The sequence below is a fragment of the Natrix helvetica genome (genome assembly GCF_964273705.1).
Source record: "Natrix helvetica genome assembly, chromosome: 2".
Taxonomy (NCBI): domain Eukaryota; kingdom Metazoa; phylum Chordata; class Lepidosauria; order Squamata; family Natricidae; genus Natrix; species Natrix helvetica.
In genome coordinates, this window is record NC_138552.1 from 37,116,268 (window position 1) to 37,136,289 (window position 20,022).

The window sequence follows — 20,022 nt, forward strand, 5'->3', positions numbered from 1 at the left end:
GGTGTGAGTACGCCCACGCACGACCCTCCCTGCCCTCCCCCCGCTTTTGGCACGCAATCCAAAAAAGGTTAGCCATCACTGCTCTACCCTATTTGTTATCTCCTGTTTTACTAACTGCAATAGTTTGGAGACTGCCAACATAGTCTACTGTGATATGTCCACTGTTTTTATATCCGAAAGTCTATGGTAGAAGACGGAATGTCTCATTAAGCATAATCAAGCGTTCAGTGAGTCTTACAATAGTAATTATGAAATATCTCGTGGCAGAGACCTAAATTATATTTTTATAAAACCTGTTGACAAACCTGTTCAGTGCTTATAATTTAGCAGAAAAGAGCACAGAGATTACAAAAAGTAGCAATCAGTGGACAGTCATGTGGCTCTGCTTGTTTTGAAGAGATGGAAACCAGTTTCTGTTGAGAACTATTCTCTTGTATGACCTCAAATTTCTTATTTGGCATTAGTATTTCAACATTTAGCAAAGAATAACTGTGAATTAAATTACACAAGTAGTCCTTGATTTACAACTGGTTGCTTAATGACTGTTGAAAGTTACAACAGATTCTCCAAAAGGCAATGACCCAGATTCTAAGTTCTAATGTATGGTCACACAATCACATTTCGGGCACTTGGCAACCAGTCCATATTTGTGGCCATTTGGAGCATCTGGCAATTCACATAATTGCTGATTACACTCTTTTTCTGGAAAACAACATTTTATTCTGGCTTCTAGCAAAAAATGCCCATTTGAGACAATGGGTTTGCTTAACAACTGATACAAAAAAAATTAATAAAATCAGGTTGGTCATCTGAGTGCCTCAATTTACAACCGCCATGATATAAAATGCAAATTCTGGACTCCATTATGTAAGTCAAGAACTACTATATTTTTCGGTCTATAAGACACACTTTCCTCCCCCCAAAAGTAGGTAGAAATGTCTGTGTGTCTTATAGAGTGAATGTTGCCGAAGCCCCACCCACCCACCGGCTTCCACCCTTCGACCTCTGCTTCCAGCAATTTGCCTCCTTGCAGCAAACAGCAAACAACCTGGTCAGCTTCAGCACAGCCTGATTTAGTGCGAGCATCTGATTGGCAGTTGGATTGGCCTCCTGGAATACCACCGACCAGCTGTTCCAGGCTATGGGGATCATCGCCGCCGCCTATCGCTGCCTCTGTGCGTCACATTTTTAACCTCCGCGCGTCCTGTTTTCGGCCTGTTCCAGACAGCGCGGATTGCCATTGCCAGCGGATCCCATGTGTTAATAGATTCCGTGAAGATTGGGGTGGGAGCAACTCTTGCATTAATAATATTAATGTGAATTAAAAAAAAACAATTAAAAAAAGAAAATCATGCCAATAGCTACCAAGCTCATCTGAGATCATCAGCCCCAAAAAACCCCATTCATCAAATGGTAAAAGGGGTTCTTCACCCTAGTTCTACGACACACCAGAAAAAAACCCCGCTCTCCACAAGGCAAATACTTCACCTAGCCAACCAGAAGTTAGCTATACATAGCCTGACTCCAAGGAACAATCCTCTTGCCAGCATTAGCATTCAGATTCCAGAACACACCAGAACCGTGTGATAACTCCCTTATAATAACCAACCATATGTGAAATAGGATATGTGTCTTAATCTTTGCAGACCACATCAAATTGGGGTACCCACTCAGGTCAAGAACAGGAAGGATTCCCTCCTATTCACAGCAGAGAGAGAAATGGGGGAAAGCCTTGGAAACAGTTAAGACCACCTCTCATGCCAAAATTCAACAGACGCAAACAAGATGAAAACCATGATGCAGATCAGAGATGTCATCATGTATTACAGTGGTATCTTAAATCATTGCATAGCTCAAACAGCTCAAATAATTCTACTCCCAGCTGAATAGAAGCATTTGAGAAGATGCATGCCTGACAGGCATAGATTATGCAGGAGTCTTGTGTCTGATATCCTATTTACTGGGCATGTATTCCTTTTTTACATTTTCTTCCAACACCTCCAGACTGTCTTATGTTTGTTGTTGGAATGCTTACGTTTTGGGTTGGCCATTTGGTGCAATTTTATGCTTTCATTAAATGCTTTATTTTTCTTGCAAGGCACATAGCAAGTAAGCATATTATCCCATACTCTATTTCTGGATGCTGGCCCTAATAGGTGAAATATTGGGGAAATAGTGTAATTCTGCAGAAGGGTGGCTATCTATAGAGATTCTATATCTCATTTTCCACCCATTACTGCTTGTCTAGCCATTGGTGTGCTATTATGAAGTCTCGCCAATGCAGAGACTCATGAGGTACTTCCTGCTTGCTGTGGATAGGACTTCACTAACTCATGTGATTCATAGAGTAATATTTATTTTTTTACAAATCACATTTATATGCTACCCATCTCATAAAAAAACTACTCTGATGGTGTACATCAAATAATCAACAAATGTATACAAATAATCATTATAAATAATTTAAAATAATTTCTAAAAAGAAAAATCACCATAAAAATATATATATATACAAACCTCAGTGAGAGTAAAAAGCGAAGCCATCTAAAAATATCTATCTACGTATATATAAAGAAATATATTTGTAATAAAAATGACTGAAAATTTTACCTCAATGTGATTGCAAACGGACTCACAATTTACTAGATTAGTAAATGAAAGGTGAACTATGTCATGGAAACAGGACCATAAATTAATTTCTATAAAGGTTTAAAATAATACAACATTAAACAATACAGTTATTAATTAAATAATAGTGCATTATATAATTGTGTTAACACAATATGAAACACAATGAGAAGTATTTAAAGAAAGAAACACAAAACTATTCCTGGAACCTGATGTGTATATTTCAACAACCAGATTTTCTGCCAGCATTGTTGTTAGAGAATATTTAGAAGCTGGTCTGGAAAGCATCCAAATTAAGCATAGCTGCTTTAAGGAATGCACTCTTTCCATTTTTGCATAAATCAAGATTATTCTAAATCAGAAAAATGAGCTAAAAAGGTCACTTACCTTTCTCTTATAAAATCTGCTAATTCCTTTGTAGATGTATGGCCATGTTTCATATTATGATAAAGGACATCAAAGCCATTATTCCTTTCCCCCTAGATTAAAATAAAAACATCACAGTTCAGATAAGGCACAAAACAAATAATTAAAATCATTAAATAAGAACAAAACTGGCTGTAAAACCAGAATGAAGTGGTGCCCTGAGACCTGATTATTGTTTTTAGGTAATTGTATTCATTCAATATAAAAAATGGCAAAGTTCCAATGACAGATAATTGTCTGTACGTAAGTGATTTGGGTGGGATTGCCCTTGATCTCACGGAACCCCATCAGGTTCTCATCAAACCCTACAGTTCTACAGCCTGGAAAAAATGAAGTCACTTTTCTTGTGTAAGATCTGTAAGCCAAAGGACAACTGAAATAGGATCATTAACTGTAGATTCACTTAGCAACTGCTTTACCTAATGAGTGAGTTGCCAGTCCCAATAGTGGTTGCTATACAAGGACTACCCATACATGATTATTTATACAGCTGTAGTGAGAGAATAATAATTTAGGAAACTTATATTTTAAATATGCATTTTTAAAAATAAACAAAGATTTATTAATATGCATTAAATAAGATTAAACTTACAGGCTCCACTTTTTAATAAAGGTACAACCAGCACCTAGTTATTTTCCCACTTCATATATACACCCATCGAATAATTTAGCCAATTACTTATTCACACAATACACTATAAGTCAAACTTAAAGGATAATGAATGCTACATGAAGTCTGGTTGGTTTGCTCAATGTCCAGAACACTGAAGTCTTTTCATAGAGAGAGAAGTCTCTAGTGCTGGGATGGCGAACTTACGGCACGTGTGCCACAGGTGGCACGCGGAGCCATTTGTCAGGGCATGTGAGGCTTTGTCCTGTCAGCTGGCCAGCACGCATGCGCGCACTGGCCAACTGACCAGCCTTTTTTTGAAGCCATTTTTCGCCCTCCCCAGGCTCCAGAGGCTTTATAGGAGCCTGGGGAGGGTGAAAACAGCCTCCGCCCCGCCCAGGAAGGCCCTCTGGAGGCTTCAGGAGCATCCCTGAAGCCTCCGGAGTGCAAAATAATGGCCCTACAGGCAAACCGGAAGTTTGGGAACAGACTACCGGTTTGCTCGTAGGGCCAGTTTTAGCCCGCCAGAGCCTCTGGAGGGCAAAAAACAACCCTACAAGCAAACTGGAAGTCTGTCCAGTTTGCCCATAGGGCCAGGTTTTTTGCACTCCGGAGGCTTCAGGGAAGCTCCTGAAGCCTCCGGAGGGGGCGGGGGAGGCTGTTTTCACCCTCCCCGGGCTCCTTATAAAGCCTCTGGAGCCTGGGGAGGGTGAAAAAAGCATGCAAAAAATTGAGGTTGCACTGGTCATGCGCGCATGTGCGCTCTGGGGTCATGCATTGCATTATGAGTATGGCACGCCCACGCACGACCGCCCTGCACTCTCCCCGCTTTTGGCACGCGAGCTAACAAAGGTTCGCCATCACTGCTCTAATGAATCAAGCTGAAGTAAATGAACATTGTGATATGCCATGAAAGATAAAATGTATTAATTGATTTTACTATGAAACAGTTAATTATTCATTATTTTACTTTAACTACTAAGCTATGGAGATAGATACAGGATGACTGTTGAGGTAATGGCAATAGATTAAATGTATGACAAATGGTCCTTATGCAAAAAGTAATGACAAGCAATGAAGCTGGTAGGTCTACTGAAGACCCACTAAATGTGAAAATGCTGAAATTATAGGCATAAGTACTTTCACACATGCTTCACCAGAGCCGAATCTTAGATATTTCCCTGCCTTTTATTTGTTCTACCAGTGTCCCCTTATTAAGATCTTCCCTTTGCCTCAGGAGTCCAAAATGAGCAAGGCCATCCCATCTTAAGCTTATTCTTCCTCAATTGCCATGTCTCAGCTACTGAATTCTTTTCAGCAAAAAAATCACTATAAAAGTAACTTTTTAAAACTTGTCATGCCATGTTTGCTATAGATATATTTACGAAGGAGATCACTAAGACCAGAAAATTATTTCAAGGATTCATCCAGGATAATAAGGTTGAAAAAGGTGGGCTATAAAGTTAAGAAGAAACTGGACAGGAAGTGCTTGGATTCAAGGCTTACCACTCAGCAAAGATCAGTAGGGAAAAAAGAGGAATATAGAAAGTTTATTGTGCTTATACAAGCGAGTGCTGAATTTGGAAGTTGTTCCACTGATTGTTCTGTCAGGAAATTAGACAGAATTGCATTCTAGGTTGGATCTCTCTCTAATGATCTTCCACCCTCAGGCTCTTTGTAAAATAGGACAACCCTCTTCTCTGTGATAGGCCCTCGAGTATTGGTTGCTTTTAGTCCTTCTCTTCTTTAGACATACCTACAGTAGTTCTCTCAACTCTCAGCTTCCAGACCCCTTATCTTTGTTGCTCATCTCTGCACACTTTCTAGGGTCCCAGTGCCTTTTTTTATATCATAATGACTAGAACTGGATGCAGTATTCCAAGTGTGCTCTTATCAGTGCAATATTTAAGATTTGTCTGACATGATGTGTTTTTAACAAACCCAAGTTAGTTTCAAAATTGCTTTACTTGTTTCTAGGTGCTCACAGGTATTTATATTAGGCTTATTGGACTGTAGTTTACTGGACTCACATTTCCCCCTTTTTGAAGATTGGAACCACATGTTCTTTTCCAGTCTTCTAGTAGTTACTCTATGCTCCAGGAGCTCAGGATTTGGTTCAGTGGTTCCAAAATCACATCTGCCCAGTGGTGGGTTACAAATAGTATGCCCCGGTACAAGTGTACCAGTGCCTGCCGAGAGCACCAGATAACGTTCAGGTAGGGTGCTCCAGAGGGCCCACCTGCCTGCTGGCGCTCCTTACTGGTATTTGAGGTTTTCGGGACTTCCGCGCACAAGTGTACTCCGCCGAGCAGCTGGAGTGTCGCTGGTGGTAAGTACGCATGCACGCACGCTGCTTGCGATCATGTGGTGGATGCCCAGCCTTGTTGCACCGGGATCCGGAACCCATCACTATGCCAGCCTCTTCAGAATCCTGGGATGTAATCCATCTGATCCTAGTGATTTGAACTTGTCTAGAGCGGCAAGGTGTTTTCTTATTATTTTCTTGCCTATTTTCATTTGCATTCCTGTTCTGTCTCCTACAGTGCTGCTTTTGATAGTATGGACTATTTTTTCTTTTTGCATGAAGACAGATTCAAAGAATGAATTAAGCAGTTCCACTTTCTCCCTGTTGCCTATCAGCTTCTTGCCATCTTCTTCCCATTAGTGGACTGATCATTTCCTTGATTTTTTCCCTGTTTCTTACTTAGAGGGAAAAAAAACTTTTTAAAATTAGTTTTGGCATTTGTTTTTTAGTTCATTCTGAGCCTTAGCTTTCCTGACTCTGTCCTTGCAGATTCTGATTATTTCCTGGTATTCTGTTTTGATTCTGTGACCCTCTTTTCATTTTTTATACTTGTCCTTTTTACCTCTCAGTTTATCAGAGTGTTTTTTATGCAACCATGCTGGTTTCATCTAGGATCTCTTGTTTTTCTTCCTCTGTGGTATTGTGTTAGATTGCACAATATACAATCTCACTTTCAGAGAGTCTTTAGAATCCTAGTAGTTTTCTCTTTAGAATTTCCATCCATGTCAATTTTTTAAAGTCTAAGACTTTAAGACTTGTTTGCTTACTTGTTCTTACATTATGTATAATATGGTCACTCTCTCCCCAATAACTTCAATCTGACCTTCTAGTTCCATCCTCCATTTTTTAAATGATAAAGTATTCCACTAAACTCTTCAGCAACCTATTTGAATGGAAACACTTTAAAACTGAACTCTTTGAGAATCATATATATAACACAAACTAAAATATCTATTTCCAATCCTTTGTGGCCATTATATTAAGAACAGTAGGTACAAATGTAAACTTAATGAATTTTTATCACCCAATTATTTGCTTCACAAGTTTAGTTAAATCTGATCCTAGCATGGAAATGAAAGTAGCTGTGTAAGCAATAACAAGAAAACGGCATTATCGAGTGACAAGAGCATTTCCATGCTGAAATTCTCAGTACAAAACAGGAAACATATTACAGGAACTCCTTGTTTTGTTCATATACTAAACATATCCAAAGATCTGCAGAATAGGTAGAACATTTTATCTTATTTTCCCAAAGTATCTGAATTTATATTAACAGGACAGCAACCTGATAGCAATATTTTTATACAGACAAATGAAACAATTCAGTTTTTATACTAACAAGATAGAAACATGGTCTTTTGTAGATATATTACCATGAATAAATTTGCTACAAAGCCTTGGGAAACAAGTGAGAAAATTGTTAAATTACAAATAATATTCAATGTTCATATGTCTAATATAAACTATAACAAAAAGATTTGGCCTAGAAAGAGAAATGTAACAGTTTAAAAGCATTTGTATCCACTATGGATCATTTTCCATGCATATCACAGCTAACATTATAGGGATAATAACCATACTTAAGTGATCATTATTGATATGCAACAAAGAAAAAAAATTAGACTATAGTCCAGTGATGGTGAACCTATGGCACGCGTGCCAAAGGTGGCACGCGGAGCCATTTGTCAGGGCACACAAGGCGCTGGCCAGCTGATTTCACCCTTTTTTAAAGCCATTTTTCACCCTCCCCAGGCTCCAGAGGCTTTATAGGAGCCTGGGGTGGGCGAAAAGAGCCCTCCGGAGGCTTCAGGGACCGTCTGGAGGCTTCCCTGAAGCCTTTGGAATGCTTAAAACAACCCTCCGAGCAAACCGGAAGTGACTTCCGGTTTCCTCAGAGGGTCGTTTTAAGCACTCCGAATGCATCAGGAAAGCTTCCGGACGGTCCCTGAAGCCTTCGGAATGCTTAAAACAACGCTCCGAGCGATCCGGAAGTGTCTTCCGGTTTGCTCGCAGGGTCGTTTTAAGCATTCCGAAGGCTTTCGGGAAGCCTCCGGACGGTCCCTGAAGCCTCCAGAGGGCCTCCAGGGGGGCGTGGGAGGCTCTTTTCACTCTCCCCAGGCTCCTATAAAGCCTCTGGAGCCTGGGGAGGGCGAAAGCAGCATGTAAAAATGGGGGGCAGGTGGTTGTGCGTGCATGCGCACTGGGGGGGATCGCGCATTGCATTATGTGTGTGGCACGCCCGCACACGACCCCCCTGTGCTCCCCCCACTTGTGGCACGCGAGCCAAAAAAGGTTCGCCATCGCTGCTATAGTCAAAAGTGCAAAGATCTGATTTTAAATACAATTTAGTCATATAATGCTTTCTGTATAGAGCAGGGATGTCAAACTGAAGGCCCGGGGGCCGGATGTGGCCCATGGGGCCACCCTGGAAACAGTGAAGGGCTGGCCCATGGTACTTCTGCCAGCGAAAATGGGCTCCCAAGCTCTGTTTTCGGCTGCCACAGCCTCCTGCAACCCTCTGCCACAAAATATGTCCACAAAAACTGTTTCAGATATAGGTAAGATGATATGCAGCATTAATATAGGGTAACTCCCTCCTTTGATAGTTACTCAGGAGTCTATCATCAAGACAGATCAGTAAAACTGAATCCTCAGGGAATTTCAGCTGCAACAGAGTAAGAACCTCTATCATAAGGAGATACTAAACAGATTCCCTTATAACTTAGGTAACACGATTCTAACTTAAAAATTTTTCTCAATAAAAATATAAAATGGTCAACATCTTATTCTTTAACTATTTTTTTGAAAAATGAATGATCATTCACAACCCAATGGAACAATCTCCAAAATTACTGGAACTGAATACGATGATGCCGTCTAGGCTTAAAAGAAGAATAGATACAGATTTAGGAAAACAAAAAGATGAAATGGCAAACACTTTGGAAATCAGATGGCTTTTTATCAGCTTCCATACAAGGGAAGTGGTGGAAGTTAATTGTTAGTATTTAATTCCAATCAATAGAGTACAAATATCTCATACTCACTCATAAGAAAGTCAATTACCATTCTTGAAAAATTTACCAATAACTTATTATTAACTTCACAGAGAAATGAATCACAGATTACATTGAATTTCTTCCAGTAGTTTTAAAGTTTGCTTTCTTCCTTGTTGCTAATTATTCTGTTTTCTGTTTGTTTTGTGCTTTAGGCAGGCTAAATTACTTCCTTCATGCTCATCTAAATAATTCACAAAAATGGTGAATGCCAACAGGATTAAGAAGACACTTATGCTATCAAGATCTACCTCTAAAATCACACAAACATTAATGAACACTTGTTTCATATGACTCCGCAATCTGCTGTGGACTGAAATATGAATATCAGGATTATAAGCTTAAAAAATAATGACTCTTTCAAGTCACAGTTGGCTTATGGTGAGAATCTAGAAATGATTGTTGTTTTTAGCAATAATACAGAAAGGCCACTGTTTACTTCCAGAATTATGAGGGATTTTGATGTTGTTGTTGAATTTGCAAATAATAATACTGAAAATTCCTAGCCAACTGTACATCCAATATAAGCTAAATCAGTAATGGTTCTGAGGTAAAACTTACATTAAGATCATTGCTGAGAAATACATATTGTTTACTAAGAACAAGCATAAAATATGTTTTACATATTATTGACTATGCTTTCAAATATCACTCTACAGAAACAGTTGCTGTTCTTGCCAAATCAGAAGTAGTTCCAAAAAAAGGGAAAGGGGGAGGTATCTATATTCATCAAGCAAAAACATAATAAATGATGGTGAATAGGTGGAGTATTTACCTCCCAATTTTCACAGATTCTGGATTCTGGAAAAAGGAAGTCACTTCACTACATAAGTAATTGCAGAATTATCACAAATGTTGCAATGACCATGAATAAAGCTACCTTCTCTCTAACAAAGTACCCATAGGTACTGTTCATAGCAACAGTCATTTTACGGATACTAACTTTTTCATCAGTACTGACAAAATAGAAAGATAGCCAAGTTACAGTTGTCAGGGAGTGTACTTCATTGATTTCAATGGGAGCAGTTTCTGAGTAAACATAATTATGTAATATATTGGAGAACGTAAAAATAATGTCCATGATAGAAGATATCTTAAGGCTCTTCAAACCTCAACTACATAGACACACACACACACACAAAATAAAATGGTTTATTTTCACCATTTGCAATATAATTATGCACATGCCTATTTAAATATACATTTCATAAATTCCTTTTATTTTAATGGGTTTCATTCTATTTGCAACCTTAATCAGCATTAGCCCAGGACAGTTTTAAACAATTGTTTTCAAGAAAATCCAATCCAATTGACAACTAAATTTACATAGTCCTTTTGAAATTCTGCAGAGACAGAATTATAATTTTTAAGATAGTAGTTTACACTAAACCAGTGTTAATGTCTATGTTAACAGCCTGTTCATAGTTTTAAGATTATGGCTTGCCCAACTAATAACTACTTGTAGAGTTTGCTCCTAAATTTTAAAGTCAGGGAGAGAGAAAGATACATACCCTTAATAGTTTCCCTTCCTGGACAGTATGCATATACGAATAAGCATGGAGTCCGGTAAATGTACAATTTCCTAAAACTGCAGGATCAACTTAAGGATCAGACTTGCCTTTATTTCTGAAATGCCACTAATCCTTCTTAATGCGCAATTCAAGTACTCAAAGTACATAACAATACAGTCTCAACTGATTACTTCAGCTTGCCATTCGTTTCTTTTGTTTTCTTGCTTTGTCTAAAGCCACTTCTTTAAAAAAAAACACTCCCCCCCTCCCCCCAATGATAAATGTAAGGAAAAGAACCCAGAAAGGCAACACGGTTGGAGCCCCCCAAAGCCTTAACGAAAATATCAGTGGCATTTAGGAATCCCGGAGAGGAGAGAGATTCCTCTGAATCAAACTTCCAGGGAACGAAGCTCTCGTCTTTCCTTTGCAGGAAGGAAAAGTAAACAATCCCATCCCGCCAGGCCGAGTCGCCTCTTTTAAGACCGTCCTCGCTGACCGGTGCCCAAACCTCCAGCTGACCAAGAGGCGGGTGGGAGGGCGACCGAGCAGGTGCTCTCCTTCCCCCGAATTACGACCCACGGGTCCTGCAAGGAAAGGGGCTTGGGAAGGAAGGCGTCCCCGGAGCTGCCCTTCAGCCCCCCGTATCCGCAACTTTCCCGGGACGTTCCTAGGCAAACAAACAAACAAAAAAAGCCTCGGTCCCGACAGGCGCCTTCGCCGCCGCTGCAACCGACCCAACGGCAGGCCCCAACCCCGCTCCCAAGTGGCGCAGGGGCCGCGAAGGGGCACCGCCGGCTCCGGCTCACCCAGCTGCCTGCCCCAATTCTCGCCGCTTTTCCCACTGCTGATTGTATAGTGACAGACCCTGCCCCTCAAGCCAACAAAAGGCTGCTGCCCCCTCCCGAGCGAAGCAGCCCCTACCCAAAAACTTTCCACGAAGTACTCCATGACCATCTCGCCGCTTCGGCCCGGCTCCTTCCGTCACCGGGGGCCTCTCTCGGAAAGAGGAAACAGCCTCGGAACGCCGCCCTTTCGCTCACGGCACAACCGCGACGCCCTCCGCCTGCCGAGCGCCCGTCTCCTGCGAATCCCCAGGCAGGCAGAGACGCGCAGGCGCAGGCGCCAGATGGCCGGTCAAGGCGCAGGCACCAAAGTTCGAAACAACATAGACGCTTGGAACGCGCCCGCCTGCCCGCCTTCCCTTAGGGAAGGGATTGAGCAGGCGCGCTAGGGCGGGCGGGAGGTGTGGAAGGGAAAGGCCGAGAACCGCGGAGCATTCGCAGTATCAGGATTTTTTTGGGGGGGGGAGGAGGGGGTGTTGCAAGTCTGGTGGAAAGGGGTGCAGGCCCCAGGACCCTTCTAGGAAGAATGGGAAAGGCGAGATAGAACCCAAACATTCAAAGCACCCCACCCCACCCCCGAGTCAAGCTGATTCCTTGTTAGTGGGTTATAGGCATAAACCTGGCTGTGGCCTTTTCAAACATTGCCTGCTAACAAGATACACTGTAGTTTCGTGATTTGTCGTTCACTTTGTCCGAAGAGTTCAATATAGTTGTGCGTGTGAATTTAAGCGGTCATAATTTACTAGGTGATGATGCAGAGAATGAACACAACTCACATGATTATAATTAATGGAAAACACATAATATTCACCTTATTGTGTTTAACGAAATTTGACCAGAGTCTATTCCCCACCAGCCAGCCAGAGCTGAAGAAGCTTCTTGGATGAGAACAAAAACTCTTCAAAGTAAAATCCAGAAAGTCCAGTTGCCTCTTAAAAAGAGGGACACCTTTGGACAACCATGACCTGGATGACTGAAAATCTCCAAAAACCAGAGTTCTTTTAAAAAAATTTTTTTTTAATTTTTAGACAAGACAAACAAGACATAAAACATAAAACCATCTTCCATTACATACAGTGTGTAGATTGGTTACAAGGTTTTTGTGCATCCTTTCCACAGTCCACTTGCAATTATATAAATCACATATCAAACCGAATGTTTGTATACATTATCATTATACCTCATTTGTTTGACTATCACTATTATTCCTTCATTTTAAATAAGATATACTAAATATTGGGTTCATTTATATTATAACAATTCATTACATCATCTTCAATCTATCCAATAATAATAGATCTTTATGTTATATTCAGTATCATTCTATTATTCTTGTATTGATAACATTCTCTAGTATCTTTCATTTCCATGTTTTTTTATCTGACCATTGATAAAATAAATCCCATGTCTTATAAAATTGTTTATCTTCTTATTCTCTTAATTTCAAATGTCAATTTACTCATTTCAGCACATTTCATTATTTTATGAATAACTTCCTCCTGGCATTTCATTTCATCATCCTAAAACCATCCAGTAATATTACATCTTTATATTATATTCTATATAAAATTGTTTATCTTTGGTTACAAAACTTTTGAGCATTCTCTCCATAGTCCTCACAATTTATATAAAATTTCATATTATCAATCATATACATATATATACATGTGTGTGTGTGTGTGTGTGCATTATTATCTTGTTAATCATTTACTTGACTATAACTATTATTACTTTATTTTATGCGTAATATTGTAAATTTAACTAAATTTAAATTAGTTTTTATTATAGCATTTCATTACATCATCCTGTATCCTTCCAATAGTAGTGCAGTCTTATATCTCTTGCCATTTGTAGTATATGTGTTCTAATTGCTTTCTTGGTAGCTCTTATATGGATTTCCCTTGGCAACTTGTTTTTCATTGCATATCCCTCCATCTGTTCCTTCCATCAACTTCCCTTTGGTTATCACCAACGCCTCTGCCAAAATTTCTCTCATTACTTCTGCCAAATTTTCTCACTTTTCTTCTATGTTTTGGGGTCTGAGATAAAGTTCCAATCTGTCAATCTCCCATTTCAATATTCCACTCCTGTCTTTTCCAACCACGCTCAATCTGCTGTCAATATCACCAATTTTCTCGTCTCTTTGTTCATCTTTTTTTTCAATTTTTTGAACTCTATTCTCAAATTTCATCATCATTTGGTAAATATTCTCAATTTTTTCATCTTTTTTTCTGTTCCTTGTTCAATATTTTCCATTCTCTTTTCAATGCTCTCTGTTCTTATTTGTATTTTTTGAATTCCTTGCATAATCATTTGTAATACTACTTCCTTTTCTTTTTCATGTTGCACCATTCCTCCAGATAGTAAACATAGCCACTATATCATCCAAAGCTTTTTTATTAAATTCCAAACAAGTGCACTGCATTCTTTCAAGTCAAGGCTTTCTTTTCACTCCAATCCAGTTACTGATAGTACCCCAAAGGAACACATGTATAAACAGTCCGTGCTCTTCCCGCTATCATTTTCAATAAACAAGCTCAGAAACCTTGAAATGTAGATCAAATGTTCAAAGAAAACAAGAAAAACAATGTTTCCAAGCCTCCAAGCCTCTAAGTGGCAGTGTTACTTCTTTTCCTCTGCTTTTCCTCCCCTCTTTATATTCCAAACTTAAGGAGAAAGTTCTTAGAAAAAACATTTAATACAGCGTTGAAAAGAGAAAAAGTCTTAATAAGTATTTAAAAAAGAAAAAATAGAAGAAGAAAATAAAAACCGGTCCTGTTTAAAAAGTAAAAAGCATTTGTAAAAGTTCCATCCATTAAAAAAAATTGAAGATAGCACACTAAGTTTGACTCAGTCTTAATCTTGCTGCTTAACCTTTTCTGTCTTCGGTTTTAATTTTCTTTTTGATCTTTTTGGGTGTTCTCTAATAATAAAATTTATCTCACCAATATGACACACATTCTCTCCTGCTTTTCTTCCATTATGGAGCTGTCCCAACTTTCAGCAGCTTCAAAGACTGCTTCTCTATGGCCGGAAAAAAGAGCTTCTCCTGGATCTACCAGGGACTTTGCGATGTCCCTGGGATCAGCAGGATGTGCCCTTCTGTATCACCGTCTCTATGGAACGATTTAGTCCAAAGGGACCATCCAGCGGCAGAGATATCGACAGCGATCTTGGAGCTCCAAGTTCGCACATCGTATCGTCGCGGCGTCAGCTCCGCCCTCCAAAGACCAGAGTTCTGTCATTTTTTTTCCTTTGTAATACAACTAGTCCTTGACTTACAACCATAATTCAGCCCAAAATTTCTGCTGCTGAGTGAGACATTTGTTAAGTGAGTTTTGCCCCATTTTATGACCTTCACACCATTGTTAAATGAATCACTGCTGTTGTTAAATTAGTAACTTGGTTATTAAGTGAATCTGGCTTCCCCATTGACTTTTCTTATCAGAAGGCCACAAAAGGGAATCACATAATTATGGGACACTGCAATTGTCAGTTGCCAAGAGACTGAATTATGATCATATAACCATGGGGATGCTGTAATAGCCGTAAGAGTGAAAAATGGTTATAAGTCACTTTTTTCAGTACTGTTGTAACTTTATCTGTTACTAAATGAACTGTTGTAAATTGAGGACTACCTGTACATGTTTTTTGCTCATAGTTTCTTCATCTTTTCATTTGTATAAAAAGAACATTATACATCATTTTGAATGATAAAGGCACCATTGGTTCTGAATTAATAGTCAGCACGATTTTTGCAATTTCTCCATAAAGTGCAACATCCTGAAAGTATCCCTAACAAAGTTGTTATACTTAATTTTGCCTTGTGGATAAAAACACCAGTAAATTGCAGGCTCTTTATGTTAGTGATATACAATACAAAAAATATAGAAGCTGATTTCTAAGTATTTTTTCTTTGTATTACAAATAAAATTCAAGTATTTAGTTAAAATCAGCTAAATACTTTGATGTATATATTTACATGCGTGGTTCAGTATTGGGTTGAGTAAGCCACAATGTGAACCGAACGATAAAGTTGACATGGATTGTAAAGACTTCAAAGCAGCCCTTTCCAACTTGTTAACTTCCTGCTATGTTGAAACTGCAATTTCCAGGATTTCCTAACCTGCATATGCTGTACAGGTAGTCCTCATTTAGCTACTGCAATTGGGACCAGCAAAGTGGTCACTAAAGAAATTGCAACCATGCATACAATCTTACATCATCTTCCCTTTGCTTTACAGAATTGTGAAAGTTGTAAAAGCAAGGATTAAGTTACTTTCTCACCAATATGGTAACTGAATGGTTGCTAAGTGAGGGACACATTAAATGAGGGGCAACTACAGTATTTAGGACAATGGTTAGCAATTCCATACTATTTAGATCTCTGGGGCAGTGAAGAGTTCAGTTGATTTCCAAGCACTATGATAACAATATCCACTAAAGAAAGGTTCTCTGTAATTGAGACATTTCTATTTAATTCCTGTTTTTCAGCACTTCCTGGGGACAGTACTTTAGGGGAGTACCCCTTTACAAAACTCAATAAGTGAGAACAATTATTATACATTATTTATTTTGCAAAAGCAGACTAGGGTTGGTTAAGCAAAGGTAAACAGTTAAACTGCACACCTGCCCTTTACTGAGAGAAGGCAGCTGAAATGATCACATTTCAATTATACCATATATGGTTGAAGCAGAGGTATTAAACAAACACCTTATTGATAGTCAATTTTGCAGGGAGGAAGTGATGATTATTCTGTTGGTTTTCCTCTTGGTACAAGCCCCAGGCTATTAAGCCGCGAGGGAGGGCAGAGAGGGAGAAGCCTTCAATTATTTTTAGGGTAGAGGTGTACCTGTGTTCAACAAGGATTTTTGTTATTTGGTTAGAAGGAATGCTGTATCTGGAATAACACTGATATCAAAGAATACACAATAATCCTTTTGGTCCTAAATTGAAAGCCCTGAAAAATGCATGTTTAATAGAAAGTTTCTTATGCTTAGGAGTTTTGTGCTGGTTCTGTCTTTGCTACATGAGGTTTCCTTGGTCTCAGTTTATAATTTTAATAGACATACTCATCACTGTCTTTGTCTTTTGAGTAAGCAATATTAGAAAAATTACAAAAAGGGAGAAAGAAATAGACAAAGTTGTAAGATAAAAAGAAATGCAGGTAATTCTTGACTTACAAAATAATGAAACAAATCTTTAAAAAAATAGTGAATTGAAGGGGGGGAGATGTTCTTTAATATGTTGCCCTTTTTGCTTTTTTATTTAAAATCATAAATAGTACTTGCTTTTGAGAGTGAGTGGCTTATTTTAGAATATATTTTTCTTAATCAAGAGCCTGTTTACTAAGATGCAATCTTTTCATATCGCATTAACACAAAACACATTGCGTCAGTTATCTTTTATGTCTCTATTTCCCCACATTTTGTTATTTCATAAAATGAAGATTTCTTCAGTCTCCTACAAACTTACCAACACAATTGCCAATGAGCTGTCACTTATAAATGTAGAATGCTGTAACTGTTTCCTGTACCTCTCATTCACTCTCTGGTTCTTTGTCAGCTGTACTTGTTTTTTATTTCTATACTATATTTTAAAAAATAGAACCTACCTGATTTTTATTTTATTCTTTGCTCTAAAACAAGTTCCATTTGGAAATTAGTATAGTCAAGAGTTACATTCTTGCTTTCATTGAAATCTAGATTGTGCCTTTAGCATGACTGCTGGTTTCTATAGGTCTTTGTCTTCTAGAAATTTGAGGCCAAGTCATAAGATAATTTTTTTGTCAAACCATGCTAGAGGGCTATAGTTTTTGCTCCTTCCACCCAACTTTATTACTCTATTTTGAAATTTTTGACAAGCTCTATTCTCTTTTATATTTCAATATGCTTTAGGAGATATTCATTTTAATCCATTATTTTCCTGCTTGGGGCCATTACCTCCCAATTATTTAAAAAAATATATCATGTTGCACATCTGCACTTCCTTCACACTACACAAAGAAACATGCTCTACCACTAAAATAAAAGTTTTAGAATAAACAACTATTTTTACAATTAGTGAAATTTCATGCTGGTTGTAAAATAATTGCAGTCAACATTGAGATTAGAATTATTTTTTTGTTGGAAACATTTTTAATACCATCTCATTCTTGCATCATCTTGTAGGACGATACCATACCCCAGAGGTTAGGGATTGCCTGTGCAAGATGAAAGGAAATGCCCATGAAATAACCATATTCAGAGCAGGCCTCTTTTCTGTTCTTTTCAATGCACTTAAAATAAACTAGCCTCTGCCATTCTCTTGCTTGGGGACTTGATTTTTCCTGTGTAATAGCCATAAAGAAAAACTGAAATCTTAAAATTATGTCCAAAAATGATGCATTAAGTGAATACTCAGTGATTTCCATCATTTCTACAGCAGTTATTTTAAAATGTGTTCCCCGAATGTGTATTACATAGGGTTTTTGTTCTTATTGCTTAGTAAAATGATCAGCAGTGATGCACATTGCATAGATCAGTGTTCAGAGACAACTGTTGCTGTTTTAAATCTGACATTTATGTGATAGCTTGTTTTACGAATAAATGGAGAACTGGAGAAAACTCTGTATAACCCTTGTCTCCTGCCGTACTATTTATTTTCTTTAGTACTAATGCTCTTAGTCACCATTTCTGTGGCAGTTGATGTAAAGACCAAGAGATGTTTTTAATTTTTTTTAGATTGAAATTCCAGAGGATGAGTTCATGATTAGTGGAAGAAATAGAAACTCTACCCTTCCTGTGTAGATACAGAAGTGTAAAGCTACAGAAGAGTAGTGCATTCACTCACTTTCTTTAAATATATATTCCTTTAACCTATCATCAGTTGATTTTTAGAGGTATTTTTAACTTGAAAAGCACAACCCTTTCTGCACTGCATACTCAATAGTCTATTCAAATTTTAGATTCATTTATCTCTAAAAGATTGTATTATACTGAAAACCATGATTATGATTGATACCATGATGCTCATATTTCCTTAGATTCATGTTATTGCTGCCCTTATCCCATCTGTACAAGCTCTGCCAACTGCCGATCTATTAAAACTTAATAACCTTCCATAAGCTTTTATATATCCTGCTACAATTTTCAGTTTAAATTATTCTGATTTCCTTTTGCTTAATTGCATCTTTTATTAAGCAAACTAAGAACAAGATTAATAGATATCCCTAGCTCAGATACTTTTTGGGGGGGCGGGGGGGATAAAGCAGTTTCAAAATCAGTAATCACATTTCACATATTTAAAAACCAGCAGAAATCAAGACTGTAGACCAGCAGTTCCTAGAATAAAAACAACTGGTCTCCTGATACAAAACTTTAATGTTCAGTATAATTACATCATCAATATTTTCAAATATTTTTCTGATGCTATATGTATTTTCTGTGATGTCTTTGCACTATTAGCTTTTGTAGTTTGAAACAATATGAAAGATCCCAAAAACAACTGATATACTAAGTGGCTATTATTTTCATTTGCATGTACTTTAATTTGTGCATCTCTAGTAATTTTTTCATTTGTAAGTTACACATGAGAAGATGTGCTTTTATATATCCACTGATTTCCATCTAAATGGGTTTTGCAAACTAGACTTCATATTATCCCAATATTCCTGGATGTATGTCTGTCCATTCCTCTCAGTACCCATTAAAAAGATTTAGCCTTATCTATCCCAATTCCTAAATAACCTATCTATTCATCAACCAAGACCATAGTAAGGATTACTATTTAAGGTACTCTGTTTTTTTATTGATTAAAATATTCAGGAAAGGCATGTTACAGATCTGGTCTATTAAAGAGGGTTATCTGGCAAGACCCAGGTTGCACACACCCTTTGGAACATCATTCCTCCATATCCTAAATTGGCTCTGACCCTTGACTTTAGGAACCCACTGAAGACAAGACTCTGCCATTGTTCTTGGAGGTCAGGCAATGGTGGTTTTTGCAATGGCTGTGCTGGACTTCGCCAATGATGATAATTATTTTAGTTTTAAAGTAATATTGAAGGTTTTAAGATTCATTTTTCTTGTTTTTAACTGTTGTGAACCACTCAGTTACTTGAGTGGCCGTACAAATTGAATAAATAAATTTAAAAAGCCTACTGCAGTGTATTTTATATATTTATGAAAATGGCTAGGAACATTTAACAGTTTGCTAATCAGTAAGATCAGATTATGTTCAATATTGCCAAATGTATTTCTCAGATTCAAACCCAGATGCTAGCTTGGATCTATGCAGCTCTAACATGACTTGGATTGTGTTTCCTCAGGAAGTGCCAAAATGGATATGCAATCTGTGAAGAGCACTTTATCACTTCCAATTTATTGGGAAGCCAGATCAGCTAATTCTAGAAATGGAACCTTTTTTGAAATGCCTTTAGAGATCTGTGGAAAGCCAAACTTTGGACATTCTCTCCCTTTCTTTTATAGCTCAACATTCTTTATGTGTTTGTGCTATTTAAATGTATGAATGTGTGTGTGTGTGTGTGTGTATTATTTAAGACAATAAATGTGCAATTCTTCCTTAGTTATCCTAAAACTTTTATTTTTGCAAGTGTCATTAAATTCAACTATGATAAACCCAGTGAATAGGTTTTCTTGAAGTCAC

The 20,022-nt window shown here is 38.0% G+C and overlaps 1 protein-coding gene across 1 annotated transcript in view; it reads right to left on the reverse strand.

Moving 5' to 3' along the window:
* Positions 1-11,644, reverse strand: part of FCHO2 (FCH and mu domain containing endocytic adaptor 2) — an 89,076-nt gene extending 77,432 nt beyond the window's left edge. The window contains exons 1-2 of the mRNA XM_081945202.1: positions 11,455-11,644; positions 3,016-3,107 (exon numbers count right to left, since the gene is read on the reverse strand). Coding sequence (XP_081801328.1) covers positions 3,016-3,107; positions 11,455-11,487 — 125 coding nt within the window. The 5' untranslated portion in view covers positions 11,488-11,644. The remainder of the gene's footprint in view (positions 1-3,015; positions 3,108-11,454) is intronic.
* Between the last annotated feature and the right edge of the window lie 8,378 nt (positions 11,645-20,022).